General features: G+C 39.7%; 1 protein-coding gene across 2 annotated transcripts in view; it reads right to left on the reverse strand.

The window, feature by feature from the left end:
- Mpdz (multiple PDZ domain crumbs cell polarity complex component) overlaps window positions 1-27,914 on the reverse strand; it is a 130,615-nt gene that overhangs the window by 66,511 nt on the left and 36,190 nt on the right. For both annotated transcript variants that reach the window (XM_051163716.1, XM_051163709.1), the window contains exons 10-20: window positions 24,588-24,750; window positions 23,833-23,904; window positions 21,013-21,119; window positions 19,009-19,155; window positions 17,972-18,136; window positions 16,849-17,034; window positions 15,453-15,662; window positions 14,288-14,404; window positions 12,478-12,645; window positions 4,261-4,536; window positions 3,931-4,045 (exon numbers count right to left, since the gene is read on the reverse strand). In XM_051163716.1, the coding sequence (XP_051019673.1) occupies window positions 3,931-4,045; window positions 4,261-4,536; window positions 12,478-12,645; window positions 14,288-14,404; window positions 15,453-15,662; window positions 16,849-17,034; window positions 17,972-18,136; window positions 19,009-19,155; window positions 21,013-21,119; window positions 23,833-23,904; window positions 24,588-24,750 (1,726 nt within the window). The remainder of the gene's footprint in view (window positions 1-3,930; window positions 4,046-4,260; window positions 4,537-12,477; window positions 12,646-14,287; window positions 14,405-15,452; window positions 15,663-16,848; window positions 17,035-17,971; window positions 18,137-19,008; window positions 19,156-21,012; window positions 21,120-23,832; window positions 23,905-24,587; window positions 24,751-27,914) is intronic.

Below are 27,914 nucleotides of genomic sequence, written 5' to 3' on the forward strand. Positions count from 1 at the left end.
AGTTATGCCAGTTGTCTCAGCACATGAAAGACAAAGAAAGAAAGATGGCTGTAGATCTGTGACCAGTCTTGGTAGTTCCCGGACAGCCTGAATTACAGAATAATATTCTGCCTCCAAAAAAACTCCACATAAGATACATTTACAATTTACCTCTATCCAAAACAAAGAATATTGCTTCTAAAACAAATCCAAATCTTAGTTCAGCTTCTAGCACACATTTTTATTACAGCAGTCATAATGTTGCTATTCTGAAAGCCCTGTGTGTAACAGGCAGAAACAGGAAGACCTGAATCCTGACTCCACATCCTAGCTGCTGAGTACTAGTAGACAAATCCATGAGTCTGTCTTTGTTTCGATACCTTGTCAACGAAGGGAGTATAGCCTCTTCCTTTGTTTTTCAGTCTCCTAAAATGTTTACTTCTTTACTTCAAGCCAAAATACAACATAGTTAACCAATCAACTTTAGATCTACCAAAAATGAATATCAGAATACACACACACACACACACACACACACACACACTCTAATCTCTAAGCCTAAAACCCACTGGGATGGTGGCACATGCTTGCAGTTTCAACCATGATAAGATACATAGTTAGACCCTATTCCCAAAAAACAATATCTAAAACTGCAATACCAAAAATGTTTCATAAAATCAAAACAAATTGGTGGTGAGATCCTTTAAATAAATCTGTCATTTAGTAATGATTTGTTTTCATTGTCACTACAAAGAGACATAAACCACCCAGAAAAGAAAGGCTGCAATCCTCAGATAGGCTGAAGGCAGACTATGAGACTAAACAAATGATGCCTGCACACTGACCAGAACAAACTCACCCTGTAAGATTTACTATGATATTACTCATCACATTGTGTTACTTTAGGTTATGATGGAAACACCTCCCCACATTAAATTTTAGCTATACATACTGAATTATTTGAATTATTTTAATATTGATATTTACATATTTTTAAATGGACCATTAAGGGTTTCTTTACACATTAGTACTGTAGAAATCTGAACATGGAACATCTTCTGTCAAATGAAATATTAAGAAAAATGTTCTCATCTCAACAAGATAGCCTTTGAAATTCTACTCTGAGAAGCTAGGAGGCAAGCTCAAAATATTGATATTATGACATGACATCATTTACAAAGTTCACACTCAAGAACAACAAAACCTTCAAGTTGAAGAGTCACAGGGAACATGCCACAACATTGAAGTAGATTTGCAGTTTTGTACTGGGCTGTAATCACAAGTGTTTCCAGCTGTACAGAGCCCATTTTAAATGTGGCTCACAGGTGGACACACCTGTGAGAGGAACTTTGCTGCATACCAAGGTCTCAAACAACTAGGGCCAAAGCTTATAAAAAATACCGTGGGTATATAGCCTAATTCTGATAGTGAAAAATGAAGCAAAGTAATTAATAACAATAAATACATATCAGTATAACTGCAAGGGTCTTAAGCTCTGATGTTGTGGCACAAACCAAGGTAACATGCTATGAGTTCTTGCATCAACATTGCTGTCACTTCACAAATGAGGACCACTTTGTATTTTAATTTTTACAACCAATCTTTGAAGTTTACATGAATATGATAAGATATGATAAAGGCTACTCTTAACCCTTAGTGTTTTGGATCTTAAATAACTAACATTTTAAAAGCAAAACTTAAAAGAGAACATGAGAGCAGTTCAAATGTCCATGAGCAGGTAAGTAGAGAAAGTGGAGTGTTTACCTACAACGGAAAAGTAGTTATTCTAGAAAGAAAGGGAACTTATGATGTGTGCTCCACGAGATATAAAGACATTCTACTATGTGAGATAGTTTCAAACGGTTAGGTACTGTGTGTCCCCACTCACTCGTGCTAACTAGAGCCTGAGAGAGGAGGCCAGCTGCCATACGACCTTCTAAAAGCATTGAAGCCTTTACAGCTGCTATGCTACTCACACACAGAACCCTGAAAGTTAGCAGGGAGAGACTCAACCCCTCTGAGTGTGTCGGGATGGAGTTGCACCGTGGTGTCTCTGAAGTGAGCCCCAGGTAGGAGAACAACAACTGTTTGTGATGGAGCAGATGCTTCCATAGAGTTTTCTAGATGAGGCTCTTCTATCACGAGTTATTTGACAATAAAGAGTCCTCTACATTTCTATAAAGGTCAACATGCTACGTTCCATGGTTGCTTCTCAGAGACCCACAATACACAGCAGCATCCAAATCTGCTGCACGGGTGGGGAGTCCTACACTTGCCGCATCCCAAAACATGAGACACAGAACTTACTGAGAATCCTTTCTAATATCCTGTAAAAGGAGCACAGAATGACGTCGCTCCAGGAGCGCCACTGGGCAGCTGCAATGCAAACTGCTGGGCAGCACTGGAGCGGCACAGATGTCTGTAAAACATGTCTTAAGATCAGCCAATATAATAAGCATGTTTTATTGACTATGTAATATGAATAAATACACACTGATTATATTTTATGCGGTATGCATGTTTGATACATGCTTTATATATCCTATTTAACATACATCTATTATATGAATTAGATAAACAGAATTACATGATTCATGCGCTTTTTTAAAATATGCAATTATATGCAGTTACAGAAATACGAATCCTATCCTACAATTCTCCTTTGGCTAGTATTGGTAGGTATCCGGCCACCACCAAACAGAACAAAACCTAGGAAAGTCTGGGGTTCTAACGATGTCTCTTCTGAGTCTCAAGTTCAACAAAAACCCAGGCCTGGGCATAGGATTCTAGTGTAAAGGGTGCTTGTTGGCTGGCCACTGCAGGAAGCCAGTCTTGAGGGGAGCTAACATTCAGGCTACATGTGGGCATTCTGAGGCTCAGAGGCATCATCCTCCATCTGTCCCAAGCAGCAGAGAGGCTGCCTCTGTCAGTGTGGGAACAGGTGTGCTCTGTTCCAGCAGCTCCTATCCCTACTGCTACTGTGGCTTCTGCTCCTCAGGGAGGGCTTTGTGCAGAGGCTGTCGTGAGTGGCAGAGGACTCTATCTGTGGGGGGCTTTGTGTGTAGAGTTCTTTCAGGGAAAAATGTAGACTAGAAATAACCTGCATTTATATTTTGCTAGTGGCACACCTGGCAGTTGTTAGTCTTCCTACCAGGGAATGAAAGAGATTAAATACAACCTGACTCTTGCATAACTAGCGATATTCAAAGAAAGTAATAATTTATTTTTCCTGGAGAACTGAGCATTCCAAATGCCAAATTTTCATTTTCTAAAAATTCCTTCTCTGATTTGCTACTACACACACACACACACACACACACACACACACACACACACACACACACTTCATATAACTTTTACTTGAATGTAACTGAGATTTTTAAATGCTTAGAAACAAGAGAATAAAGGATATAAGCTAGTATGAAATAAACAAACCTGTTCTCATTTCAGAAAAAAATGTGCTGACAAAAAGAAGCATGAAAAACATCCCTAGCATCTGCTCACTGCAGATAAAAGCAACAATGAACACTAACCAAGGACAATATAATAGTAAACATTGAACTCCTACTCTGATCTAGCCAATGGACAGGACATTCTCCACAGTTATGTGGAGAGCAGGGACTGACTCTGACATGAACTCTGGTGCTCCATATCTGACCACCTCCCCTTGGTGGGGAGGTCTGGTGGCACTCAAAAAAGAATAAGCAGGCTACCAAGATGAGACTTGATAGCCTATGACCATATAGTGGGGGAGTAGGGCCCCCTCAGTCATAGACCTAGGGGAGGGGAATAGGGTGAAAGCGGGAGGGAGGGAGGAATGGGAGGATACAAGTGATGGGATAACAATTGAGTTGTAATCTGGATAAATTGATAAAATTTTTTAAAAAAGACAGTGAATCCCCCTGTCCTCTTATGGCCTGAGGAGCAGTGCTGTGTGATGGGTGAACTTACCTAGACTGGAACTGCCTTTTGCTATAGTAACTGTCCTCTCAAAAGCTTCCTGGGACATACTCTGCAGGGTCACAGACTCAGCATGAGACACCAAAACCCCAGAAGAAAAAAGAAAGAGAAAGTCACATGGAAAGAAAATTAGACTTTGGAGCAGTCATTTCAACATTACACATGTTCCCTCAGGAGTTGGGCTTTAGCAAGAACGTACAATCAATCAAGTTCATAGGTCACCTCACAAACAGACAAGCACTCATCCCAAACTAGGAGAGACTCAGGATATAATGCCTATCACAACCCACCGATTCACAACACCAGGTGATAGGAGGGTACCTTTTGAGCTCCAGCAGGCAGCACAGGAGCAAGCTCTGTGGTGTGCAGGCCCCTTGGTAACTGCGAGTGAGTCCATGCTACTGTATTTGCACATTCATATTTTTGTTCAACAGCATTTGCAGGTGTGTAGTCACTGATGGCAAAATCAGAAGAAGCTGCCATGCTCACGCCTGAGGGAGGAGAGCCAGCATGCTGTCTCTGCAAGAGACTCTGCTTGTAGAGTTCTTCCAGGGACAAGTGTAGACCAAGCACTAGGTCAGAACTGTCTGCTGTATTCTGATGACAAACACAAAACCACCAGTCAAAACTGAGATATAGAGTTATATCAATTTATGATAAACCATTTTTAGTGAATTACTAATTAGGGGAAAACGAAAGACATCTTTTTAAAATTTTTTTCAAAGCCTTATACACAGCTGGGCGTGGTGGCACACCCCTGTAATCCCAGCACTCAAAGGAAGCCTGGTCTACAAAGCGAGTCCAGGACAGCCAAGGCTACACAGAGAAGACCTGACTCAAAAAAACAAAACAAAACAAAAAAAACAAAAACAAAAAAACTAACCAGAAACAAAAACAAAAAACAAAAAAAAAAAACAACAAAATAACCTTATACCTATAGAGTTTTTACTGAGCATTTTTTCTGAATATTTTTAAATTTCATATGTCTTTCATTGCATTTCTTACAAATCTTGTATCTCATGTTCTACTAAGTTATACTTGTAGAATAGCTAAATATAAACAATTTCAAATACAATATTTAGTTCTAGCTACAAACAAAACAATTCCAAGTTAAAGATACACAGAGGAACAAAAAGTTCAGATTTCCAAATCACATTTGCTGGTAGCTACTGTATACTGAGAGTACCAAGTGTGACAGCCATGGAATCTGGAATCCCAGGACCCTCTGGGAGTAAGGTATCAACAGGCATCTATTGGTGTTCACAGAAAACAACAGAAATCCTCAAAAGTCAGATTATTGTAGAGAAATGTGCATGTTCTGTAAGGTCCAAGAAGCAATACCAAATCAGAGAGCCATAAAAACCTATGTTCTAATCTAGTTTTCGTCATTTAGCAATCCACATATCAAAGGACCTGTCTTGACAGCTAGTTACATACTAGAAATTTTCTATAATTCCTTGAAAGTTTAGAATTCTACAGACCTGTATGAACGCACATGTCTCTTCACAACAGACATAGCTTAGCACTTACGCCCTCGGGCAGCGCACTGCAGCTGCTTTACAGACTGCTGTTAATAAGTATTCCCCTCTCAACAGTTTTGTTTTCTTTCTTACAACACTGGGAACAGGACTCAGGACATGTAAGCACTGTACCATGGACCACATCCATAGCTCTCTCAATACTTTAAAAGTACAAAGGTCTTAAGAGCAATCCACACATAAAAGATTCATGTTGTACAAATACATGCTGCTCACGGACAGAATAATATGAAAGCCTGTGCTTATGGCTCCTATGTCCATTTACTCCCCCAGGACATCTGTCTGGGGTCAGTTAGATACTGATCCACCATCTTTATGCATTTGCATAATATTCATGCAAGTACTTTATATACTTAAAATCTAAACAGAATCATCAAGTGGTATTTTCACCATTGTCTTTATATCTTGATGTCAGTGTTTAATACCCACTCCACCCTGCCGTGACATAATTATTGCTGACAGGTAATAGTGGACTGGCATTCCTGAAGCCTCAGTTCAGGTACTAGTTCACAATTAATTTAAGCTTTGGCAAAGTTCATAGTTAGCACTTTCTACTCTGCTCTTCTTACCTGCTTCATGGGGGGAAATAATGCATCCCAGCACAGGACTGTTGAGGGAGCCCGGAGAGTTGGAAACAGGCTTGACTTAAGAGGAACTGCCCAACAGACCTTAGTTACACCAGTTGTCTGCATTACGCGATGTTGTTTGGCCAAGCCATGCTTGAGTTGGTACTGCAGCTGTTCATCTACTCAACGGTTCTCTCATAGAAAGAGGCAGCGTGGTGCTGCGACTAGTCTTACAAACTCTATTTTTGCTTGGAAATATGATCTGGAAGAACCGCAGCAGGCAGCATGTTACCATGTGTAAACCTGACTCCTGACAAATGTCATAGTTAAGCCCATGTACCTTGTGAGAGCAATCTTCCCACACACCTTCTCATTCCTTTACCACGCGATGGTCACTGTTTCTTTTCAGAACATAAAATCTGGTAACTGAGAAGAGTTCACTAGGGTTCTAAGCTCCTAAGTTTGTCATTTGGGGGATTCTGGGCTTCATGTGCTACTTAACATTCCACACAAAAGAAGGGTGACAATTTGTAGTATTGTTTCTTCTCCTTTACAAATAATTGCTTTACGTTTTAGCTGCCTAGGATCTACCTCATATGTGGATGAGATACCTGTCTCTTCCTTTTTGTTATGAACATAACTATTATATGTTACATATTTAATATAAGCTTACACTTTCTGAATTATCAGGTATTTCTAGCACACAGAATGATGTAGTGCTCTCTCACAGAAAGATTTAACATTGTTAGTTATCATTAGGAACAAAGGATAGGAAATAACCACCTCCTTCCCACAATCTAGCTAGCCTCCTGACTTGGTATCCAACCTTTTTTTCTTTTTTTTATTCTTAAAAAAAAGTCAAATACTTACCAGAGGATTGCTAAATTTTGGGATTACTAAATCAATTACAATAATTAGCAGAAAATCATCTCACTCATGCCTCAAAGATACATAATCAAATCTGCTTTTCATCAGAAAATCAGTTTATCTGCCCTTGTTAGCTGGGGTTTACTAGAAAGTGTAGGACAGAAATGTCCATGCATTATTCATGGCAATTGGTACTGGCACATGGAAAGGGACTAGGTCATCACCAGGGCAGATAATGCATGCCCACTGCAGAAGCTTGTCGGTGCTGAACACCCTCCTGTGTCCCGTGCTTAAACATCATAGGAATCTAAAAGTAAAACATCTTTTCCCTCTAGACCGTTGTCCATAAAGCAACTCTTCTATTTTCCTGTGCTTCCTGATATCTTAAGTGAAGTCTCTCAAAAACCCCATACTAATAATACTTGGTATATTCTTGTTCTCATAAAAATGGAGAGAGATGAGAAATTAAAAGATCAAGTATATATGAAAACTGCATTTCTTAAGTTTAACATAAGATCTAAGGTTGCTCATTCTTACCACACTACTCTTCTGACTTTCTGGATAATTGTTTTATACCAATAACCCAAAGCTGACATTTCTGAGAGCTGCAATGGCAGTTTAGCAGAGAGCCCCTGTTGCATTTCACACAGAGAACTCCTGTTGCTCTTCACAGCCCCAGTGCCACTACCTGACTGCCACTCTCCTATTCGCTGAGATTAGGGCATACCCTCGTGTGCTATAGGCAGCATCTTTCATTATTAGGAGCCAGCAGTTCCTTAACTGACCCTTTACAGTTGTTCTCCTCCACATGCTCAAGTGTCTCAGTTAATTTTCAATCCTAAGCTCTTCTCCAAAACAATCACAAAACAGATGCAGATCTATAGACACAGCATCATGTGCCACACAGTGCCACCAAGCAGAGATGTGCAGAATGTGTGGGCCACTTTTCTCTATAATGTAATCCATTAGTTGTGCTTAGTGTGTAAAGTGAATAAAGGTTTATCTTAATAAATACAACTTCACCCTGTACTAGAACATACAGCATTTCCTGGAGACCTAGTCAGTCGAGACAGTCTCCTCCCTGGTAGCAGGCTCAGAATGTGGGCATAACAGAAGAGGTTACAGGGGACATAACATATAGCTATTAAATCCTTAACCATTGTTTTATTAGGTCATTTTTTAATTACATTTTTTATTAATTTATTCATATTACATCTCGATTGTTAGCCCTTCCCCTGTTTCCTCCCATTCTTCCCTCCCTCCCACTTTTCCCCTTTTCCCTCCCCTATGTCTGTGATTGAGGGAGACCTCCTCCCCCTATATATGCTCTTAGAATATCGAGTCTATTCTTGGTAACTTGCTATCCTTCCTGAGTGCCACCAGGCCTCCCCATCCAGGGGACGTGGTCAGAAAAGGGGCACCACAGTTCGTGTGAGAATCAGATCTCATTCTCCACTCAACAGTGGAGAATATCATGTTCATTGGCTAGGTCTTGGTAGGGGTTCAAAGTTTAATGCCTATATTCTCCTTGGCTGGTGCCTTAGTTTGAGGAGGACCCCAGGACCCAGATCTGCCTGTCATAAAGTTCTTCTTGTTTCCATAAAGGTCTTCTAGGTTTCCAGGACCCTGTGGATCCTACTATTTCCCCATTCTTCCATGCTACTTTCACCTAAAGTCTCAATAGGATGTCCTCTCCTCTGACCCACTTTCTTGGTAAGTGAAGTTTTTCATGGTACGTATCCGTTGGACTAAAGATCTTCACCAACCCTTCATCTGACAAAGGTTTAATATCCAAAATATATAAAGAACTCAAAAAATTAAACACCACAAAACCAAACAACCCAATTGCGTAATGGGGCTTGGAACTTAACAGAGAATTCTCAACAGAGGAATATCAAATGGCTGAGAAACACTTAAAGAAATGCTCGTCCTCGTTAGTCATCAGAGAAACGCAAATCAAAATGACACTGAGATTCCATCTTACACCCATCAGAATGGCTATGATCGAAAACTCAAATGACACCACATGTTGGCGACAATGTGGAGAGAGAGGAACACTCCTTCATTGCTGGTGGGAACGCAAACTAGTACAACCACTTTGGAAAGCTATCTGGCGCTTTCTCAGAAAAATGGGAATAGGGCTTCCTCAAGATCCAGCTATCCCACTCCTTGGAATATACCCAGAAAATGCCCTACCACACAACAGGGACATATGCTCAACCATGTTCATAGCTTTATACATAATAGCCAGAACATGGAAACAGCCTAAATGTCCCTCAGTAGAAGAATGGACTAAGAAACTGTGGTACATTTACACGATGGAATACTACTCAGCTATTAAAAACAAGGAATTCCCGAAATTTGTGGACAAATGGATTGATCTAGAAATTATCATAATGAGTGAGTTCACCCAGAAGCAAAAAGAGACAAACGGTATATACTCACTTATATTAGGTCATTTTTTTTAAACAAGCATTTTTACAGAAACTATGTTGAACATTTAAACAGACATCAATTTTGGACAATTTAAGTTTAAATAATTTAAATTCAGATCATTTAAATTTGACTTACAATTTTGTAAAACAAATTGGGTTATTATTTTTTAAATTAGCCCCCAAATTAAAATCTAGAACAACAAAAAGGAAAGCAGTTCAATGGCTGCTGCTATGTCCAAACTGAAATGCACCTTTACTTTATTTTTATTTCCTGGGTTCCATGAGATGGAGCTCACTGTGCAAATCCTACCGTGCCTGGAACTCTAAATCCTCCTGCTACAGCCCTGACTTGCTGGACTTTGGGGCACAGGCCTTTAACCCAGCCCTGTGGTTGGGGACGGGACAACGGCAGCAGAGCTTCTAGCCTGGTCTACACATCAAGTTCAAGGCTAGCCAGAGGCCAGGGCTACATAGTAAGATCCTATTAAAAAAAAAAAAAAAGGTCTGCAAGTGATGAGGAGGCAATCATGCTAAGATGATATGAATATTTTACTAAACTGCCTGTCATCCAGACAACACAGAAGTAGATAATCTAAATTTGTAAGTATTAATGAACAAAACTGAAGTATAATATATTCCCCACACTGCCAAAAAGGGAGACTTCTGTGAACAGAGGCAGCAACTAAGCTGCTTAGCCTGCTGCACAAGGCTGAATTCTGCTCTGATGCACGAGGCTTCTCCCAAGGGCAGCACCTACAGATCCCAGTGGCATACCTGACCAATAAAAGACATGTCTCCCCAGAGGTGAGGTCCATTATCAGTCTCTACATATTAAGTCAAAAGCTGCGGGAAACACTGAGGTCTCAGGGCTCTACTTCATCATTCGTAGGAATCTGTACACGAGCAAGTGTCTTTGTTTTCCTTCAGTACCCACATGTATGATATGGTCATACAGTGTACATAATCACATACATTGAAATAGCCATAGATGCTAATGTCTTCATTCTATTCACTGAAAATTTCTGAGGAACGTTTACATTTTTTATCAAAAGGTTAATTCTGATTTCCTTAACAAACCTCGTATGATGAACTTGGTGCAAAAAAGGATATATTTTATTCTATTTTTATAATTTTTTCCTAGTGGAGATCTAGGTATTAAAATTTAGAGACAAAAACAAACAAAAGCACAACACAAGGAAACACCAGAGTTGCAGTGTTTAACTAAGGAAACAGAAAGCCCACAGGAGGTTTAAACAGCCTCATTAATGTCTTATTTGTTGCTTTTTAGTTTAAATATTTCAGTTGTCAGGCCTGCTTGCCAAACTTTGATTCAACGAAAAAGTAAACTGCTTAGAAAAAAGGAGGCAAACAGACTTCAGCAAGTCACTGCATATAGCCAGTGTTTGTCCTGTAAAATATATGCCTCTCGGTGTGCTGATTGTATAATCCCCCTTTAAGTAATAATAATTACATTAAACAATGTAATCTGTCCCACTGGTAAGAAGAGGTGAGCAATGCTGCAGATTAGGAGATCCCACCAGGAGATGAAACCAGCTTCCAAGCCTGAGGCCGGTCAAGGGTGAACACAGTCCAGAAGGCTGCAGGTAGGGATCTCAGGTGTGCAGGCAAGGAGCCGCTGTTCATTTAAGACCTTACCTTGCAAGCAAATTCCAGGAGGGAACCCAGTGGCATGGGCAAGGGTAATGGGGGAAGGAGTGCACCTCAGACATAGCACAAAATGCTCTGCAAATGTTCTAGCCAAAACCAACTGTTAGTCAGGAAAGGAAGAAAACAAGGCTAGACCTAAGGGTCTGCTTCCCAATGCCTTATGAATGAGGTCCTTTCTCACTGATTCAGCGTATAAGGAAAATATAGTAACACCTCAGGAATAAAAAGAAAAATGTTGTCAAGTCTCTTTATCTTCATGTTCACTTACTGTGTATTGCCAACACAGACATTATATCCATACATGAACTGTCTGCCTAGACATCTTGTTCTATACCCAGACACTGCTGTACACAACAGATAAATCAGGTTGAGTAGCATCCCCATACGTCCCGGTTTTCTTCAAAATACCATCTGTCCCAACATGGGAAGTATCACACCCCCACACTTGAGGGCTTCCTCTCATGTACACAGATATATAATATAAAATTAATGAAATAGATGCAGAAATCAACAATAAGTGAAAAAACAATGGCTAAAATATAGATAAACACATGATCTCTAACAATCAGAAAATCCAAATTAAAATACATTATCAACATGCCTGTTTGTACTTAAAAGTTTGCACAGGTTTTAATTTATTACTTTTGAACATTATAGTGTATATTGCCAAGAAAATTAATAGAGTATTAGCATTCACACTAGTAACTCATTTTTAAGGTACAGACAGCAGACATGTCACCCTGTGACTGTGCTCTGCACTCATATCCGCTGACATAAGCACACACTGCCTCCACCATAATATTTACGTAGAGTGTTCTTTGACAACACATTAATAAGTAACAGCACTAAGTTTAAATTAGCTAGTAACTGTCAAATTACAGCAAAGAATTTACTATCTCCTTTAGCATAAAAGTTAGTTAAAAAAAAAAACACTAAAAAGTCATTGTATGTTTTCCAAATAATCAACAACATAAGTGAAATTTTACTCGGATCTGGCATGAATCTGCGACTGGAGAGATCTGACATCATTATTATGCTATGTGCTTGTTTGGATGAGAATGGGCCTCATGGGCTCACATATTTGAATGCTTGGTTCCTGGTTGGTGGACTGTTTAGGATTAGGAGGTGTGCCCCTGGGGTGGGCTCTGAGGTTTCAAAAGCCCATGCCAGGGCCAGCTTTGGCATCTATCTGCGTCTTGTTTGTGGATAAGATATAAGCTCTCAGCTACCACTATATGCCTGCCCGTTGCCATGCTCCCTGCCATAATCATGGGCTAATTCGCTGACACTGTAAGCAGGGCACCAATTAAATGCTTTCTTTTTTAAGGTATCTTTATCATGGTGTCTCTTCACATCAAGAGAACAGTCACTAAGACATGCTACTCTTACAATTCCCAGAAACTCTGACCTCCAGAAGGTTACACATAGACATTTCTCCAAAATGAAGTGACATTTCTGTTGTACCTTGGGAGGAGATGGTGGGAGGGAGGAGCCGTAGTTCATGCCATCACTGCACGCGCTATCCTGAAGAGACAAGACAGACGCCTGCGTAGAGTAGACACTGTCGTTATCAGGAGAGAACTGAGACTCAAATCTTGATTCAGCCATGGACTCGGCGTCAGGTGCATCTGTCTAGGAATAAAGTAAGACCAGCTGGTCACCCTACCCTATCACACTTCACTGCCACTACTTGAGCTAAAAGGCACAGTTGAACCTTTGTCTGCCCTGCTTTCTGCATGTGCCTTCCTCTTTATCAGCCACTTGAGAGGTGCACTGATACGGCGGCATAAAGATGGCCAGACTACCCACAGCAGCAGCCAGATAGTGTCTAGTACCAGATACTATTTCATCCCACCCAAGGGAGCAATTAATAAAGATATTGCTATATCTTAAGTTTAAATCCTTATATAAGCAAGGAAAATAGATAATGTTTTATGATGTGAAGAATTAGGCTGTCTTTCCTCATATTCAACTAGTAAACTATTATTTGTAAAAACAGCTATGTGGTTTTCTATCAGGCTAAGATGTCGAGTCCAAAGAGAAAGTTTGTGTTTGAGCTAGAACGATGCTAACACTGACGTGGCCAGATTCTGGACTAGTTACCAGAAGCAGAAAGTAATAAACATCTTAACACTAGCAAGCCTCATAGCTTGAAAAGCTGTCAAAATAAATGCTGCTGGAATACTTCAAAGTAAGTCCTTTAAACTATAATTCATAGACTATAATATATTTTAAGTATTTGTTCAAATTCACTAAAAAGGTCACTATGTGGAGTTCATCTACAAACATACATTATGTAATACGATCTGGGTGATAAATACTTAGTGTGTGCTATCTAGACAGATAGTATTAACTGAACCTTATGCCAGAGTAAAATAGATAAAGGTTTGTTTTAAAGTAGGACTAAAAGGAACACTCAAATAAAAACAGTATAGCTATTACTGATGCCTTTAAATCTTAAGAGATTCTAAAATTCACTTAGCTCAATTGCTCTACAGATGAAACATGAGGTCCCCAGGAAGTTAAGTGACCAGTGCAAAAACACCAGAGCTCATTACAAAGACTGAAAACTCCTGTGACTATTAAAAGGCACTGAGCTTCCATGAGTATGGAAGTGATTTCCTCAAATGCCTTCCAAACCCTAGAGAGGATATTGCCTCCTGGAGTAATTTAAAAACAATGAGCTGGGTATGACTGCATATAGCTTTGATCCCAGCACTCAAGGGGCAGAGGCAGGTGGATGGATGACTGTGAGTTGCAGACAAGTCATGGCAACATAGTGAGACCCTGTCTCAAAAGAGAAAAATGAAAGAAAAAGATGAATGAAGGAAAAAATTAATGAATGATATCTTTGTATCCTGCAATGTTTTAAAATGAATTTTGTATGGCAAGGTATGACTTAACATCATAGTACCTCACAAAGTCCACAGTACTTTGAATTACAATGCCCCTGGAGGAGGCCAAAGTCACCCCGTATTTTAAGTATAATGTGAATGTATTATACTTACCATAAACACATCAATATGGTCTAAAAATAGCTATTCAAGAGTTTATAATTTAAATACACTACCTGTATTATCGACCTTTCAAATTAGTATTGGCATAATATGGAATGTCAAAGACCTAGTTCACACTATCCATTTTAAAGCAGTATATGCACGCTGAGCTTCTACAAACACTGAACAAGCAATTCAATAAAACTGCAGCAGAATGATTTGTAAAAGTAAAATTCGTAAGAATTGAAAAGAAGGCTTGATCAGTAATGACCACTAACCAGAGCTAAGTCAGCCCTGAAGAGGGCTTTGTCGGGCAGGCCTGGCTCCTTGCAGGAGTGTGGTGGGCAGAGAAAGGCATCCTCCTTGGCAGAAACATATCCTTCTTCTGGTGAAAGCTGCAGGACATTGGTAAGGAGAAGGGGTTTGTAGGAAAGAAAGGACAGCAAAGAGGGCAGGAAAGCGGAAGGGGTAGAAGAGAAAGAAGAATGAAGGGTGATGAGTCTTCAAGTGAAAACACATGCCTTCAATATAGAATGAAAACTACAAAGTTACTCAAATACCGATCCTAATCACTTCACTTGAAAGAATACGGAGGCCTTTCTCCTAGCATAGCCACCAACAATTAAATGAGTATCCTTTTCTATATTTTTATTCTTATTACAAATGACAGTACAATCAATGATTTTTACATAATCGTCTCATCATTTTTATCTCCTAAATATACTGGCGAAATAATCAAAGACAAATTTTAAGTATTATGACTTTAAAAGCTGCATTAAACAGATAATAAAGCATTAAAGAAAATCAATGCTGTGCTCTCTTTCTCTCAAATATTGCTAGAAAGAATGCAATTTCCTTGACAAGGAATGTTACTGAGGACATGGTGAACTCATCTGCTTCTCTAGAATGAAATGAGGGCACCCCTTCCCAGGCAGTCATTAGAATTCCTTTCAGAAACTTTGAAAACACCTAAAACAATCACGTGTCCTCTACAACTCAGAGAGGACAATGTGTGGCTTTAAACCCAACACAGCTTATTAGACCAAACGAAACTAACAGTTCAGCGGTGCCATCTGCTTGAATCTGCCTCTGAACTCACAGTGCAATCCTACGCCACTAAGAACTCTACACTTGTATTCTACTGTCTAATAAAAAGGGAACATACTGTCTTATCACCTCACCTGGTATCAGTAACCCATGTAGAACTTTTATAGGAAAAACATTTTTCTTATTGGCCACAAATAAGAAATAAGTTCATTATTTATTAAGTCCCACTTAAAGTGACAGAAATACTTATCATATGTTTCAGTGCAAATGGAGTATGAAACATCAAATATTGTCCTGGAACTAGCTACAAGAGGATTTTGCTTCTAAATAACTATTCTGTTCTCCCCAGCCATTTCCCTTGCAAGTAAAAGAAATTAATGAAATGTAAGTCCTTACAGGCAAGGGCTTGGCCACTCCTATCCGCACTGTGCCCGAGGGCGCTCCCTTCAGGGCTTCCACTGCCTCTTCAAGACTGCTGTTCACCAGGTTGATGTTGTTGACGCACATGAGCCTGTCTCCAGGAAGAAGCCGGCCATCCTTTTCAGCAATGCCACCAGGCACCAGCGAACGGATCACTATCACTGTGCTTCCTGGGTCCATGGGGTCCTAACAGGGCAGGAGGATGGAAAACAGTCAGCTCATTCAGACATTGGAGGTACATTTTACAAGATGTCCCCTGTAACTGTTCCAAATGCCTTAAAGTTTCCAAATACATAGTACAAACCAATGTCTATTTCATTTTAGAAAGGTCAGAGGAGTTCACGAGAAACAATGGGAGCTTCATTTCCTAGGGGTCTTAAATAGACCCCTACAAAATGCTAGATACCTTCAGATGGACTTTTAATTTTTGGGAAACTTGACTTGAAGGGCATTAGTAAAAACAGTATTTGTGGTGTGGATGGATGCATTTTGAGGTAGGTCTTCTCCTTTAGCTATGAAGAAATGCGTACAAAGAAGACATGCAGCATTTGCGCTAAGAGCACATGGTTGGGAGTCATCAGAGACAGCCTGAGTTTAAAACTATTAAGAGTAACACCTGGGTCCTATCAGTGCTCAGCATTTCCACATTTGCTCAGGCAAAGAAAAACAATCCAGGAAAGAGTGAAGGCTGCACTGAGCCAATTTATTAAAAAAAAAAAAAATCATACATTTAGTTAAATGACTGTAATGTTAGAATTTATGATTATGTCCAAGTATACATTCATCTTCCGTATTATACAAAAGAAAGAAATAGCTAATACTTTACAGATTACCACAAGAATGTAAGGTGCAAATTAAGAGCATGGAAATAAAAGAATCTTCAAATGACAGAATGAGCCCAATGTATTATGATACTCCTAAAACGTATTTTGTTTTCCTCAATTTCTCAAGCTAAAACATAAAACTGTTCAACAAATATAATGCTAAAACAAACTTTTTGTAATAATAAGAAATCACACTGATTACATTACTAATCTGCGCAATTAATTTGAACAAGAAAATGCCATCACTAGCTGTAAAACAGTAGTTTCTTGTTATATGCTAGAAACGATTTACTTTTAAAATATGGCATCCTTTCAGGGATTAAAAAATATACAGTAGGTTACCAAGAAGAGACTTGATACCCTATGAGCATATACTGGGGGAGGTAATCCCCCTCAGGAACAGTCATAGGGGAGGGGAATAATGGGAAAATGGGAGGGAGGGAAGAATGGGAGGATACAAGGGATGAGATAACCATTGAGATGTAACAAGAATAAATTAATAAAAAAAATTATATATATAAAAAAAAGAAAATATAGGCCACACTTACCTGATAGTCTAATATGCTGAAACCAAGGCCGCGGCTCCCCTTCTCCAGCTCTATGGACTGAATGCCAGCCTCCCACATGGCCAGTGGTGTTTGAATCTCCTCAGCATTCTGATCCACATCGGGCATCACCAGCATGGGATCCTCTGTCTCGGAGGACCCGATGAACTCTCCCAGATCTATATGAGGCTGAATAACAGACCAGGCATCTCTTACTACAGAGGAAATAGCTTTGACACATGTACCAACAATGCGAGAGAAATGCTGGGCTCCTGTACTGAACGAAACATTCTCAACAACCCAAGTCATAGCAGACTTTATATAAGCTAGACTTCACATAAGCTAGAATTTCTTTTAAGCTTCTTCAGTGGTTATGGATGTACAGCACAACATATGTGTGACTTACACTTCTTATATAAATTTGAATTGCCTCTACTCAAAGAATAAAAACAAGTGTGTCATTGTTACTAACTAGAAACAACTCATGACGAATAGGATAAACATTTTCAAAAGTGGGTATGTGTAAAGTTTGTATTATATATTACCTACTGGTAAGCACACTGTATGCAGTGATACCTACTGTCAGGTACACAGTGTGCAGTGGTACCTACTGTCAGGTACACAGTGTGCAGTGGTACATACTGTCAGGTACACAGTGTGCAGTGGTACCTACTGTCAGGTACACAGTGTGCAGTGGTACCTACTGTCAGGTACACAGTGTGCAGTGGTAACTACTGTCAGGTACACAGTGTGCAGTGGTACCTACTGTCAGGTATACTATATACAGTGGTAACTACTGTCAGGTACACAGTGTGCAGTGGTAACTACTGTCAGGTATACTATATACAGTGGTAACTACTGTCAGGTACACAGTGTGCAGTGGTAACTACTTAGCAGAGTATCTCCATGAGATGGGCATTATCATAACCTACGTTTTACAGAAACAAAATATGAGGTTCAGAAAGATGACTTATTCAGGGTTAGCATTTCAAGCCCAGGCTGTATGACTAAAGACTATGTGAAAAAAATCAAGTATTAAGGAAAATAAATAACAGCTTAACATTTTACCACTACTAAGCCTCCCGATTATATATTCAAATTAACCTTGTTTCTGTAAATCTAATACCTTTTCTGTTAGTTCCAGATCAGTTATGTCCAGGCTGTCCAATTCTGATGTGGCATTTGGTGGCACAGTTCGACGGCAGCACACCATTGTCACATCTATAGGCAATTCTTTTAAAATATTGACCACATCCTGATGATTTTCCCCAAGCAAATTTATACCATTCACCTGCAGAAAAGCACACATGGTCCACACAAATTAATTTTCATAATACAAAGGTATTGCTTGTACTGTATTGTATTTGTGTTTCACAATTGTGTATTATGAAAATGAGAGCACCATTTTTCCATGAACCTAAAATTTACTACGGTAATCGCTATGGGTCTGCAGTGCCCAGAACTGCAGTTAGACCTGTGTGAGGATGACTACACAGGACTTGAATGCAAGTTTAGAGTCTAGATGTAAGTGGGCTTCTTAAGCACTCACAGTAAAACCCTTAGCTTCTCTCTAGGTTTGATCTACGAGTGTATTATAGGAAGACAGAGTAAAACTATTCCCAGAGGATGCAGGAGAAAAAAACTACAAAGAATTATCATCTAATGAATTTACTAAGAATGACTGGAAATGGCATATACAGTGTGATAAAATGTTTTTAAAAACTGGGAACTATTCTTTTTCAATTTATCTCATTTCTGCATTTAAAAAACATTGACAGATTGCAGAGAAACAAATACCAGTAGACAGCTACTAAAAGACAAGAACTGAGTGAGTGGGGACAGAAAGGACACACACACTGTTTGTCGTTATTCTCTGTGGAAGCATATGAAGGTACTGCCTATTCTAAGAACTGAATACAAACTAAAAAAAACTGTCACAGAAAGTTTCACAATCTTGGAAGCTAAAGCAGCATAAAACACAACAAAGCAAAACGCACTAAAACAGACCATGTGGAGCTGGATCTGCAGTTCAGTATACACACAGAGCTTTGACATTTCTGTTTGGGGTTGATTTTATGATTTAGTTATTTGTCACCATTCATCCTCCGGCAGCCTTTCCCATCTTGTATGAGAAGCAGAGGAAAGGAAACCAGAGCTCCTTACTTCCAAGAGCTCATCTCCACTGAAGAGCTTCCCACTGTGTCCCACAGGGCCTTCTGGCAGAACAGAGCGGATGAAGTGGTGGCCCACTGTGGCTTCCAGACTTATGCCCAGCCCACTGTTCTCACTAAACTTGTTCACATGAGCCACCTGAAATGAGAAAAATCATCACATCTAACATTCTTTGGGCTTTTTTTCTACTCATGTAAATATTGTATATTCATCAAAAAAGTCAAATTTCTCACAAAAAGTTTCAAAAATCTTACTGTAAGCTGCCAACCATTGGAAAATAGAAAATTCAGTCTAAAATACTGATGTTTAATGGCTTCACAGACCAAGACTAACAGAAAATGGCCAGCCACAAGCACCCAGGAGCATTGTCTGTGCCTACTAAGCCTCATAGTCAATTGGAGGTAGGTAAAAATTACTACATAACTGAGCACAGCTGATGGCATGGGAAGCTGCATACCTGGGATTTGCAGCTATACACATCATGGGGTGCCATATGTCATTCACCACAAATAAATAAATTTATCACCCAAGACCTTTCATATCTTAATGGTAGTTGATAAGTCACCTAACTCTGAGCTGTGATGCTAGGCAGCATTCTTCTCAGCCCTGTAAGCCCAATTTAGAGCTCAATTCATCTAAGAAATGGCCAAGTCCCCACTGAAACCACCAGCCATCTCTGCCACACCACCTCTCTATAATTATATGAATGCTGCCAAGTACTCAGCAGGCAAGGAGAAGGCAGAGCTCCTCCCATTTACTTGAGCAAGGCTCACAAGTGATGCGGTCTTGTCTTAGAGCACACTTCTGCTCTTAAGAGAGTTCTAGAAATATCACCCAGATTACAGGTGCACAAAGGGCATTAAAGGTTCACTCTTGGGTGTAATATAGATGAAACGGTTTGTCAGGGGTCCCCCTCTCATTCAGTTACCACTTAAACAGCAGACGCCTGCTGTGCATGCCAACTACATTCCTTCCACTCACAAAGTCAGTGCTCAATGAACCACTCTTCACCTGGATCCTATTGTATTCCTTCCCAACTTCCAGTTCAAATGCTCCTAGCTATACTTATTAATTTTTTGTTTGACTTTTAATTACCTTGAGTTTTAAAAAAAATAGGTACTACTATGAAAATTAAGTACAAGATTGAGAATACCACTTAGCAGTAAAGGTCAGTGTTACATATATTATCTTCTAACCTAGAGACACAGGGTATTGTAAATATGAAAACTTATATTGAACACAGTATTCTACTTCTGCTTTGGAATTCTCTGACATTTTAATGATGTGTGTCAACTTTGTTATTTTTTTTTTTTTAGAATAGCAAGCCATGATATCTAAGCTAGATACACATACTGTTAACATAAAAATCAAACACTGATATGAAACGTAAAGCAGAATCAGTGTATTACATAAGGATGATAAATGGGGTGGCAGAGAGCACAGTGTACTCCTGTATGTCAATACTAGGGAAATGAAGGCAGGATCATCAGGAATTTATGATCCTCTTAGCCTACACAGAGATTCTAAGGTCAACCTCGGCTAAATGACACTTTGCCCTAGCTTTTTTGTTTGTTTGTTTTGTTTTCTGTGTTTTTTTTTTTTTTAAGAAGGAAAGAAGGACTGAAGGAAGGAAGGTAGACAGAGAAGGAGGGAGGAAGGAAGGAAGAAAGGAAAAAGAACCTACAACTCTGTCATAGGTCATGATAAGCTTTACCGTATTTGAAGTAAGCTGTCATTCTGTTCTGGTTCTGTGTGTAATCACATGCTATAGAGACCTGACTCTTCACCAGCCCCAGAAATACTAAAGTATGATGACACATAAATTCTCAAACTTGCAAACCATGTAATTCAGCCCCTCAGCAACCATGACGGCCTTTAACAAGCTCTGGGCATTTCACCTCTCTCCAGGGCTCATTCCAAGGATACCTTTACTTCCACCAAGAATCTCCTACTCAGACACAGACACAAGTCAGGGAACAGGAGAAGCCAACATACCACTATTTCATAGTTAATTCCCATAATCCTCTGCCACTTTGTCAGCAGGGCAGCCTCTCGCTGCACATCTTCAGTTTCTTCCAGCTCGGTTGGCAACAATGGATGCCCTGAAATAGTCAGTCTTGAAGTCAGTGCCAGCACACGAAGCTCACCAGGAAGATAGAGCAAACCCTCTGTGTGGCCCCTTGTCAGGCTCCTTAGCTGATACATAGGTTCCCTCGTATTTTATTGAACTTGATGGTCTAATTTAGAGAGATGCTTGCATATGCAGCACTATCCTTTTTTAGGGGGCAGCTTTTAAACTTTAACCAGTCTTTCCATTCAAGTCTACACACATTATCTAAGGTTCGCTAAAAGAATAAGGACTCTGGATTCCTCCCAGACACAAGAGCTTGTCCACTGGTGACATTACAGCAAAAAGTGTGGTCAGGAGCAAAGGAGACTATGATATCACCTCACACACAAACCAAATAAATGAATAATATACTACTCCATAAATAACAGGAAAATGTAAATAAGAATATGAAACAATGAAAAACTAAGAATGTGTATTAAGATTAAAAACATGTAGTCAGAATCCCACTAATTAGCCAAAAAAAAAAAAAAAAAAAAAGAAAGAAAGAAAGGAAGAAAAAAAGCAAGCCACCGGGCAAGTGATATAAATGCTCCCAATGCAGAAGAAGGTGCAGCTGAAAGCTAGGACTGAGCGAGAGCATCTCTGTGTGCCTCTATTTCTGTAAGAGCTCCCCCACTGAGCTAAAGCCCTAGCCCTGCATGTAAAATGTCACCTAGTACTTACTCATAAAGCTTTTCTTTTTAGAACCTCTGGAACCCCACAGTATTTAAATGAACTTAAGGAATATTTCAAAATCCAGATTTCTACAGTTGCCTTCTCTCCCACTGCAGGTTCGTCATGCTTCAGGTAATGCCTCTGATTTTGTCTTGAGAGGCTGCACAACGCTGGTGACTATTTTTAAAGGTTGTATGGCTACAAGTAGTTTGGTCATGTGCAGAGTCCTAGATTAAACCTCTAGCTTAGAGAACAAAGCCAAGCACGGCCTGGAGAGAATCCCTGTGAATAAGCATTTTCTCTTCTAATTTCAATTGACTGATGTGGGAGGTAACAACAAGCAGTGAGTCAGGCTCACACGGAACGTTTAAACCTCATTCTGGGAGCAGAGGTCATTTCTCCCAGTTTAGCTTCAATCGCTCCTTTATGTTCACACAGCTTGACAGGAATATAATGTGGAATTCGAAATGGAATGTGGTAAATCAGACGACACTGTCTGAGGTTCATATTCATCCAGCCAACCCAATACCACACCATTCTTATCTCTCGCCTGTCGTCCCCCCCCCGCCCCCGGTCACATTTCAGAGATTTAAAAATACAAACAAAAAGCCTTGGAACCCTGTTCTCTATCACAAGGGACAATCCTGCGCAGAGAGTCACCTTCCTGTGAAAGGGCAGTGGCAATCCACCCTGTCTGGCTAGACAGAGAGGTATGTTAGAAGCATTTCCAGGTTTCTATTTTACTTAATTTTTTAAATAATTTTTTAACATATATTTATATTATTACACATATATAAAAGAAACTACATACAACAAGAAGAACCATGAAATAATCAGGAATTATATAAAGGATATATTAATAGTGTTTGGACTATTTGTATTTGGCAACCTTGAAGAAAACATTTTCCTATCTTGGTGTAAATCCTATCTGAATGTAAATCCATATCTATCATATCTCATCTTAATTAACTTGAAACGTCTATCTAGATCTAAAAAACATCTTAAACCCTAAACAACTAAGCTTAATTGTAAAACTAAACTATTTTATGTTTGTGAATAATTCAAGGTTTCCTGATTCTAAGTCTGCAGGTGCTGACCACCAACTATCCCTCAACATTAGCTTTCCCATGGCACAATACACGATTCTGAGTCTTCAGCACAGCGCCTCGTGCCCATCTTCCCTTCCTATTTCAAGTCATGTTCTTAGTATTTTATCCTTTCCCCCTACTCTTAATATTCACTTTAGCCTAAGTATTTTCTTACTAATTAGTGAAAAAATGGCAGAATGTAATTAATATGTATGAACACTACACATTTCCCTTCCAGAATAATGTTACATATACACAATCTCTTCAAATAATAAACGTAAACTAAAACCTTTTGCAGCAGAAGAATTGTAAGAAAGAAGTCACTGCCACAGTGGAAATGCTTTTGTGTGCCCGCTGGAGAGCAGAAGTCACACCACCACAGAGGGACAGTTTTCCTCTTGCTCAGTGACTTTTAGTCACCAAATACCCAATATCAGGCCCCGCCTGGGTCACGTAGCAAGACCTTGACTCAGAAAATAATCATCACAACAGAAAATACGTATCTTGATTCCAAAATATCCAAGAATCTCCACATTTGTTTTTAAATACTTTGCACTTTACTATTATTGTTTCACAGTTGGGTAGAGACATGCCAAATATATATAACATTAAGTTAAAACTGTATGTGTTACTAATGGATACCTGAAAAATAAGTCTGGAGCTGTGTGTGTGCTTGCATCTGTGCACATGTGCATATGTGCATATGTCAGAGAAAACACACTGATTCAGCAAGAAAATTAACAAGCTTTAAATTAATTATTTTAACCTAAAAAAGCACTTAGTCCTATTGATAAAGACAGATTTATCAACCTCACATTTCCTAAGAGGTTAATAACATAGTTATAATTGTTTTATTAACTCAGCCTGTCATAAAGGCTTAATCTCTTTGCAAGCACCCGTTTTAGGATAGAATAAACACCGGAGCCTGGCTCTAAGTATTACCTTCTTCTTCAATCGGCAATATGCTGGCATTTCTCCGCAATGGCAAAGACTCTTCATCTTTTTCATGATTTTCTTAAAGATAAAAATATTTTAATAGTTATAATCCATAAGATAATAAAAGCACATTAAATTTTCTCAGCCCATTTTTTTTGTTTGAACCACTGATTAGAGGCAATTTTAAAGACACAAACTCCCCAGTTACCCTTCGCACTTAATGGTTTCCTGTAAGTGGGCTAGGACTTCCCAGAAACCTGCTGCCCATCTCCCAGCAATGCCTAATGTAGTGCATGGCACAAGACTCAACACTGTTAGAAATAAAACACATTTCTAGGCAACAGCCCCACATTGCTGACTTTTTTCAGTAGTTCTGGGGGACATTTATGAAGAATCCCTAGAAGCTTGTGGGTCAGCTACCTCAGCCAAGCTCGGTAACTGAGGCTCTCCTCTGACTGCCACACACACCATATATGGCCCCCTGCACACACACTTTCTAAAAGCATCAAATATTACTGGATCTCCCCCCATACCCCTCACCAAAGAGAAAGCCTAGAACTGTAACTAAAGTAGGGACATAAAGAGAGAAGAGTCTACCTCCAACTGAGAAACAGTAATGGGATGACTGGCAGCAATGCTGTCTGCTTTGCTCAATAGCCCATTCTAGAGTGATGCACAAATCTGGGTTCCAGCGAATACCAAACCAGTTTTCCACATACATTACTTCAGAGTTAGAAGAAAATGCTAAAATAACTCTCTACCAGGTGGGAGGTCCACATCTTTTGACATGTCTTCTCTTGATGTGAGCTCCGGTTCCTGTCTTGTTCCCTTCCTCATTAGTGTCAGGCGCACTGTCTGTCCTGTGTGACGTAACACCTCTACTGCTTGCTGATTGGTGAAACCCTGAAGGTTGGTGCCATCGACCTGTGATGACAAAACACATTAAAATCAAAAGCACTTTTGCACTGCTAACTCACAAAATGTGTATTTATCATTTAGTACTGAGGAAAGGAAGTGCTGGAAAATGGTCACAATGCCCTAGCACACACCTAGTACCCAGGAGTAATGGTGGTTTCTCAGAACCTTTTTAAAGGTTACATTTTTTTTCTATAGATCTTGTTTTATAGTTTGAGGGTGTGACTTTTAAGACCATTTCTCTAACTCCCTAGTTGACCGTGATGTACAGTCAAGTTTAGAAATGAGCACTGCAGGAGATCAAGTGCAGAAGGCAGTGAGGAAAACACTCCCAAGACACTGGTGTGTACATACAGTACTTTACACTGACTGTAAACAAGAATAGTAAAAATTTGATCCATTCATATTCAGTAGGTGAATAAAAATCTCTCAGATCCAGACCAGCATCCTCACCATAATGTAGCCTAACTGTTAAAATTCTGAAAGGATATAATAAAACCTAAAATTAAACATTAAAACCCTTTTGTTTTATTTATGCATACATATATATATATATATACATACATAGACACACCTGCTGTCTATATGTAACAAATGCAACAACATATGACATGTGACTATACAGAAGAGAAGAAACAGAGAGGAAATGAATATTTCATTGTGGTTTTTTTTTCCTACTAGGAATAGAGAGTCAATGGTGGAGAGACGTGCCATGTGGAAGACAGTCTCCAGCTCTGGCTCCCTGACTCCTGTGCAATCCCGCTGAGTTGCACCTGACTCTATTTTCCCCATAACAGATTCTTCTGATTTCTTTTTGCAAAGATTAGCAAATTAGAATAACAGAGAAAGGACTGCAACAGACTCAAAACCAAGGAAGAAAGCAGTCCCTACATTAGTAACTGAAGGAACTTCTAGAAATGGTCTGGAAACAAAGGCTGAGAGCAAGCCAGCCGAGTCTTCCTGTGAATAGAAATAAAACCAAATTCTGTCATTTTAAAATGGTGGTCCCAGGCTGGGGAGATGGCTCACTTGTTAAGTATGCAAGCATGAGGACCAAACTCAATCCCCTGGGACACACACACAAAAACTGGGCTCAGGACTGAAGGCATGGGTCTGCAGGTAGAGACGCCTTCTGTCAGCTCTGACACACTGATCTTCAAGGTCCACTTAGCAGAAGGCGAGAATGGAGTTCTGCAAGTTGTCTTCTGACCTCTCCATACCAAGGAACATGGAACACACAGAATGGAGGACCCTTGGGGCTTGTTGACCAAATCAGCAAGCTTCAGATTCAGTAAGAGAGACTGACTTGCTGAAGAGCCTAATAGTGGAAAGCATACCAAGTTCTCCATATTTATGGGCACACATGTCCACACAAACAAATGTGCACATGTCCACACACATGCCTACCCACATACAGACATAGATACACAGACAGACACACACACACACACACACACACACACACAAACACAGAGGAAGTGGTCAAATAGTACATAAAAAGCCAAACAGAAAACAATAATACTTAAACATAGATACAGGAGAATTTCCTGAATTTAAAAGATTTTAGTTTCAGTCATGCTTATATTTGTGTATATATACATTGTGGGGTTGTATATATAGACGTTCTGCCTGTGGAGCCCAGAGGCTATCAGAGCGCTTAAAGCTTGAGTTACTGCCAATTATAGCAATGTGACATAGCTGCTGGGTCTAAACTCCAGTCTGTTGAGCTCCCCCTCCCCCCTCACTCTCTCTCAAGTCCTCATTTGCCTAGCTACCTAGCCTCTAGACCAGGCTCACCTCAAGCTCACAGAGATGCACCTCTCCCTACACTACCAGGCCTAGCCTCTCTGTATGTATTCCATTAGAAAGTTGCTTAATTCTGATCAAATTTCATATTCTTCAAACCTCTAAGACAAATTATTCTAGCATGTATTTAGTGTCATGGTGATAAAGAAACAAAACGGGAAGCAGGCATTTCAATGCCAGCACCTGAAGACAGGGCAGGCGGATCTCCATGAGCTCAGGGACATTCTAGTCTATTGAGTGTCAAACAGCCTAGGCTACACAGCAAGACAGGGTCTCAAAAAACTTCTAAAAACAGAATGGCCCAAATGTGAACACAGACACCCTAAAAAATTCTTAAAATGCACATAACTTTATCCTGCAAGTGGTTGCCTCCAATCAATTTTTACCACTGTAAAAAAAAAGTTTCAGTAAGAAAAAAACTTATACAAAGGAGTCTCTTCAAGCATGTATAGAATATATTTGCTTTTGACTTCAAGACTTTTTAAGTTGAACTCTGAAATTTATCTATTGCCCAAATGCCACAAGATGGTACTAGCAAGGCAAACCTGCTATACTGGACTATATTTTAAACTATACCCCAGCTAAGATCTTAATAATCTCACCATAACATGGAAATAAAGCACCTGCTTTCCCCGAACTCCAATGCTCGATGCTCTGTACTAGGACACATGGAAGTTAGTATTAATACAGTGAGAAGGTAATAAACATGCAATCCCAGCATTTACTCCTGTGCATTTGCAGAACTAAAAAGAGTTCATCTGCAAGTGTCATTATGCAAGGTTTGAAAAAAAATGCACGAATCTTAAATTTAGATCTATCAACAGCAAACATCTTGTCCTCCTTCAGAATATTCACAACAAAATATACTATAATGCTAGTGTAGTAGATTCATTATGACCACACTTCAAATACATCAGAAATTATAAAGAAATAAATTTTCATTTTAGACTTAAGATAAGTAAAGCTGGGGGCTGGAGAGATGGCTCAGCAGTTAAGAGTGCTGACTGCTCTTCCAGAGGTCATGAGTTCAACTCCCAGCGACCACATGGTGGCTCACAACCATCTATAATGTGATCTGACGCCCTCTTCTGGCATGCAGGTGCACATGGAGGCAGAGCACTGTATACATAAGAAAGGGGAAAAAAAAAAAAGAAAGAAGAAAATAGCCAACTATAATAACAGTATCAAGCCACTAAAGTTAGACTTAGTGGATCTGGAGGTGGGGAGATGGCTCATCAGGTGAGGTGCTTTTGCTGGTCCTACATTGGGATCACAGTATCCACATGAGAACACTGGGTATGGTGGTGAACTTCTATGGTCCCAGTGCTAGGAGACGGAGACATGAAGATCGCTGGGGCTCAGTCTAG

This window comes from Acomys russatus, chromosome 2 (assembly GCF_903995435.1).
Source record: "Acomys russatus chromosome 2, mAcoRus1.1, whole genome shotgun sequence".
NCBI classification, from domain to species: Eukaryota; Metazoa; Chordata; class Mammalia; order Rodentia; family Muridae; genus Acomys; species Acomys russatus.